The sequence below is a fragment of the Microcebus murinus genome, chromosome 19 (genome assembly GCF_040939455.1).
Source record: "Microcebus murinus isolate Inina chromosome 19, M.murinus_Inina_mat1.0, whole genome shotgun sequence".
Lineage (NCBI taxonomy): Eukaryota > Metazoa > Chordata > Mammalia > Primates > Cheirogaleidae > Microcebus > Microcebus murinus.
In genome coordinates, this window is record NC_134122.1 from 8,557,560 (window position 1) to 8,563,559 (window position 6,000).

At 54.7% G+C, this 6,000-nt stretch overlaps 1 protein-coding gene across 2 annotated transcripts in view; it reads right to left on the reverse strand.

Moving 5' to 3' along the window:
* TVP23A (trans-golgi network vesicle protein 23 homolog A) overlaps positions 1 to 5,552 on the reverse strand; it is a 32,617-nt gene extending 27,065 nt beyond the window's left edge. For both annotated transcript variants that reach the window (XM_020281451.2, XM_012785009.3), the window contains exons 1-2: positions 5,396 to 5,552; positions 5,090 to 5,169 (exon numbers count right to left, since the gene is read on the reverse strand). In XM_020281451.2, the coding sequence (XP_020137040.1) occupies positions 5,090 to 5,169; positions 5,396 to 5,404 (89 nt within the window). In that variant the 5' untranslated portion in view covers positions 5,405 to 5,552. The remainder of the gene's footprint in view (positions 1 to 5,089; positions 5,170 to 5,395) is intronic.
* Positions 5,553 to 6,000: the final 448 nt, after the last annotated feature.

Here is a 6,000-nt window from a genome sequence, read left to right on the forward strand (position 1 = left end):
AAAAGTTGCGTGCATCAAACAATGCAATCGGGAGAGTGAAGAGGCAATCCTATGGAATGGGAGAAAATATTTGCAAATCATATATCTGATAAGGGATTAATATCCAGAATACATAAAGAAATCAACAATAAAAAATTAAATAAACTGCTTAAAAAAATGGGCAAAGCACTTGAATAGACGTTTCTCCAAAGATGATACACAAATGAGCACTAACCACATGAAAAGATGCTGTCACTAATCATTAGGGAACTACCAACTAAACCACAATGAGACACCACCTCCCACCCCTTAAGGTGGCTAACATCAAACACACCAGAACATGCTCTCAAGGACGTGGAGAAACCAAAACCCTCGGACGCTATCGGTGGGATTGTACGATGGTGCGACTGCTATAAACAACAATACAGAGATTCCTCCAAACATTAAAAATAGAACTACCCCATGTGGTCCAGCAATCCCACTCCTGGGTATGTATCCACCAAAACTGAAGGCAGGATCTCAAAGAGGTATTTGCACTCCCATGTCCACTGCGGTGCTAGTCACACGGCCGAGTGGGGGGAGCAGCCCAGTGTCCACTGTGTAGACAGTGTCTACACAGGTAGACAAAACGTGGTACATTCCTGCAATGGAGTATTCTTCAGCCTGAGAAAGGAAGAAACTTCGCACACGTGCTACAACGTAGACAGACCTTGAGGACATGACGCTAAGTGAAATACGCAAGATGGGCAAATATGCATGATTCTACTCTGATGCGGTGACCGGAGCAGTCAAATTCATAGAGAGACAGACAGTGGGAGGGTGGCTACCAGGAGCCAGAGAAAGGAGCGCTGCTCAACGGAACCGAGTTTCACTTTTACTCGACGAAAAAGATCTGTTTCACAAGCATGTGACCAAACTTGACTCTGCTGGACTGAAAAGTGACTATGATGGTAAGTCTTATGTTGTTATGTTTGATCACGATAGAAAAAGTAAAAAGAAATAAAACGTTAGCCCATCGGGGGGGGGGGAAACACACACAGCACCACAGCTAACGTCTGCTCCCCCTGCCCTGCGTGTGCTGTGGAATCACATGGTCCGCTGATCCCGTAAGACGCCCTCCCCTGGGTCCCCCACCCCCATCAGCCCACTCACCTCACTGACTGGGAACCAGGGACAGAATGGGGAGGGACCACATCTCCACCCCCAGGGCTTGGCCCAGCGCCTGGCACCCAGCAGGTGTTGGATAAATAGGCACCGAATACGTTGTATAGCACCCACGTGGTGAAGTCGGGCTGGTGCAATTGTCCCCATTTTACAGACAGGTCGATGGAGGCTCAGCAAGGCAAGGTGACCTGTCCCGAACCACGAAGCCAGCAAGTGGTAAAGGAGGAAGTGGACTCAATAGCCCAGGCTCCTCGCATAATATCACCTCCCTTCAAAGTCTCCCTGGAATCCATTTCTACAATGAATTTACGAATAACAACTTTCAGCCTATAACTAGTAATTCTTAACTTTTTGTATCATGGACCCACTTGATAATCCAAATAAAGTTTGGACCCAAAGCCCATCCTCAGACCTCAGTTAAGAATCCCACTCCACATGCCGTCCAGGTGAGCTCATTTATTCTTGGGATTTTAGAGCCACCTCTTACATTCCTACACGTCAGAATCAACTAGGGGTGGGGTGCTATTTTAAATTCATGTTCCTAGGCCCATCATCCCCTGTGAGCCTGGTCACTCCCGGGCCAGACCCAGGAATCTGCATTGGGCACACCAGAGGATTCTGGGATAGGTGGCTGTCACACACACACACACACACAGATCCGAGAGCGGCTGCCTCCCAGATCTTTGACTGCAGCCCTCATGACTCTGACAGCTACTGGTCCCTCCTCCCAGCTGCTCACTGAACCTGGCTACTAGAACGTTCCACTGCAACCTAACAAGGACCACTCTGAGCTCAACATCTTTCCCCCATAAATGCTCCTTTGCCTGGATCACTGGATCAGAAACCTGATTGTCACCCTTATGCCTGTCTCCACCCCACATCTTCACCACCCTCGAGGCAGGCTGGTTCTACCTCCTGTGAGCCTCTGGTTCCTTCTCTCCACCGCCCCTGCCGATGTCCTGGTCCCAGGTCCCAGTTTGCGCTCCCTTCGGCCCCTCCGTCCGTCCACTACCCAGCAATCCTGATGGCATCACCGCCCTGCACGAAGTCCTTCAGTGGTGCCCGAACCCTAGAACTGCAATGTCCAAAGCTAGAGCCACATGTGGCTATTTACATTTAATCAAAATTAAATAAATTGGCCGGGCGCGGTGGCTCACGCCTGTAATCCTAGCACTCTGGGAGGCCGAGGTGGGAGGGTCGCTCAAGGTCAGGAGTTCTAGACCAGCCTGAGCAAGAGCAAGACCTCGTTTCTACCAAAAATAGGAAAGAAATTAGCCGGGCATGGTGGCTCATGCCTGTAGCCCCAGCTACTCGGGAGGCTGGGGCAGGAGGATTGCTTGAGCCCAGGAGTTTGAGGTTGCTGTGAGCTAGGCTGACGCCACGGCACTCTAGCCCGAGCAACAGAGTGAGACTCTGTCTCAAAAAAAAATTAAATAAAATAAAAAATAAATTAAATAAACAATATCAAAATGTCTGCCCCTCAGTTCCACTGGCCACATTCAAATGCTCAATAGCCACAGGGGCCACCGTATGAGACACCACAGACACAGCACATTCCCATCCTTGTAGAAAGTTCTAGTGCACAGTGCAGGTCTAGAACTCAGCCTACCAGCCCTCCAGGGTCTAGCCCCAGCCTCTACTCAGGGCACTGCCCAGTACCCCTGGCCTGGGGCGAACAAACCACGCTCAGCACCCTAAACTCGTGACCTCGCCTCCAAGCCTCTGCAGGGGGTATCGACCCTTCCCCGCCTAGTCAACTCCTACCCAACCTTAGGGTCCAGCCCGGCTGCCACTTCCTCCTCTGACCAGGATAAGGGCCCAAGCTTCTTCTGTTACAGCATTTAAAACAGTGCTGTCTAATAGCAGCCAGTGACATGCCGACTCCCTTCCCAAGCCAATGGTTTTGCACCGGGGCGAGTCACTGCCCCGCCAGAGGACATTGGGCAATGTCTGGGACTGTATGCCGCTGCCAGCACCCGGTGAGCAGAGGCCAGGACACCCTGCAATGCACAGGCCAGTCCCCACAACAAAGCAGCATGTGGCCTCAAGTGTCAGGAGCACGGAGATTAAGCAACCCAGCCCTAGCCTGGGCAACTCGGCCAAGGCGGGGCTGTGTCCCGCACACTGACGTCCCTAGCCGCCAGCCCAGCGACGGGCACAGGGAAACGCTCAGCAGAGACTGAATGTTTAATGGGTTCGATGTTCTATAAAATTCGTTATCCCAGATTCCAGTTCTCCTACGGTGTCTTCACGACGGTAGGGTGCATAACGGCCCCCAACACATCCAGGTCCTAATCCCACCACCTGTCAATGTCAACCTCCATGGCAAAGGGGACTCTGCAGACACGATTCAGTTGAGGATCCTGAGGTGCAGAGGCTACCCCAGATTGCCCGGGTGGGCCCTAACCGCCATCACAGCTGTCCTTGTAACCGAGGGACAGGGAGACGTCACACACACACACACACACGGTCACATCAAGGTGGAGCAGAGATTTGAGGGTGCTACACTGCTGGCCTGGAGGATGGAGAGGGGACCACAAGCCCAGGAATGCCACCAGGAGCTGGAAAAGGCAGGGAACAGACTCTCCCCTCCAGGGTCTCCGAAGGGAGTGTGGCCCCGCTGACACCTTGGTTTCAACCCCAGAAAACCGATTTTGGACTTCTGGCCTCCAGAACTGCAGGAGAATAAACTTGTTGTCTTAAACCAACACGTTCATGGTAATTTGTTATAGTGGCCATAGGAAACTAACAGTCTATTCCATTCTGGGGTTTATCGTATTAGAATCACTGATTTCAACAACAGAGACTTTAACCACTTCCGTGCGGCGCTCACTGGCCGCGAAACCTTGCCCACGGCCGACACTCTCAGTCCGCACGACAGTCTGTGCTGTGCACTGACGACAAATCCGTTTTGCTCTTGTGTGATGAGGAAAGCTTTAAAGCACTGAAAGCTTGTTTTACTTTACAGGCAGCTTTAGGAAAATAACTATAATAACTCCTACTAAGGACTTGTTAAAAGGTCACAGATTCATAGTAACTTATTAGCTGAACGTACACACCGCAACTGCAGAGATAAAAGCTGCAAAAGTAAAAGCTTTTGGCTGTTGACTAAAGTCGACGCTTGGCTATGCGCGTTCACCTGTGGCTATCGACTATAGTCGATGCTCGTACCAGAGTGGTTAAAAGGAATGGCATTTAGGTGCCAGGGCCCCACACCTGCTGGCTCTGATGGCTAGAAGGAGGGGGGGGGCAGAGCCAGGTGAGTGAGTGCAGCTGAGCTGTGGGTGTTTCTAGACGTGGCAGCTGCCTGGGGCCTCTGCAAACACGTTCACGGGTCATTCCTCACGTGTTGGTCCTGCTGCCCTCAGGGATGCCGAAGGTTTCAGGCAAGCAAGTGACTTGACCCAGGGCACGTCTATCTGGCTGGAGTTGCACAGGGATTAGAATAAAAATCAAGTCCTTTCCCACTCGTCCAGCCACAGTGGCCTTTCCCTGACCTTCCAACAGCCTCAAGGCCTTTGCACTTGCTGTTCCTTAGCTTAGAGCACTCTTCCTCCGGAGTTTCCCATGGCTGGCTGCTTCTCATGACTCAGTGCTCACCTCAAACATCACCTGCTCAGAGAGGCCCTGGTGGCTTGCACTAAGGCAAGTGGCCTTTCCTGGTTACTTTCTCTTTCATCACCCAGCTGATTTCCTTTTACACTCCGTAGTTATCTCACTAATCTCTTTGTTCACCTGTTCGATGTTAGCTCCGCCCCTTCCCCCTCCCCCAGCGCACTGCAGACCACAGGAGGGCAGGGACCTTGTCTGAGGTGTCCACAAGTGTGCCCCTAAGCCCCATGCCTGGCACACAGTCGGTGCTCAATATATTTTGAATGAATGAATGAGTGAGTGAACGAATTTGCAGCGTTGGGGACTGAGTCCCCAAAGCTCAATCCCGGCGTACCTGATCTTGGCTTTCCTGAAGGCCAGCTCCTCTTCGTTACCGAAGTCCAGGGACACATCCTCAGTATCGTCCACCAGGGCCTGGAGGGACACAAGGGCAGGTGGCAGGCCTGGCCTGCACTCCTGGGCTGGTCTCCACTGCGCACCTGCTGGGGTCCCAAGTGACCCCTCAGAGCTGGCGGGGCGCCAGGCGAGGCCTTGTCCACCCTCTGGACCACGGGGCTCCAGCCCTGCCCCAGGCCCCGGGCTCGGCCCATCCCTGCTGCTCCCGGCTCCGCCCAGCGCCAGCATCCCCGCCGCCGCCTACCTGCTTCATCCTCCGGGAAGCCCACCTGGCGCCCACGCCCCAGGCTGGCGCTCCGCTGGTCGCTGGTCGCAGGATGCGGGGCAGGCTCGGAGGGTCTGGAGTCTGGAGCCCGCGCCCCTCGGGGCTGCCTCCGCTCAGGTCGCCGGGTGGGGGCGGGGCGTGCGGGCCTAGAGCGCAGTCGCGGCCGTGGGCGGGGGAGGGGGCTCCCGGCGGGGGCGGGGCCGGGCAGGGGGCGCGCGGGGGGAGGCGCCAGGACCGAGGGCTGAGGCCGCGGGTACAGGGCGATCCTGGAGGGTAGTGAGGGCGGGGAGGGGTCTGTGAGTGTGCGGATGCTCAGTGGATGTCCAGGGAGCGAGCGACGCGGGAATGCATGAACGTGGGCCTGCCCCAGCCGCATCCCAGGTTGGGGGGGGGGGTGCTTCCCGGCAGTCTCTGCGCCCAGAACGCCTGGCCCCCGTGCAAAGCAGATTCCCAGGCCCGGCCCAGGGCATTCCTGAGGCCGGGACCGGGGCCTGGCATCTGCCCTGTAATGGGTGAGCTGCTGCAGCCAGTTTCGGAACCGCAGGGAGATTGCGTATGTGGGTGCCAGGCGCACTGAGCACGGA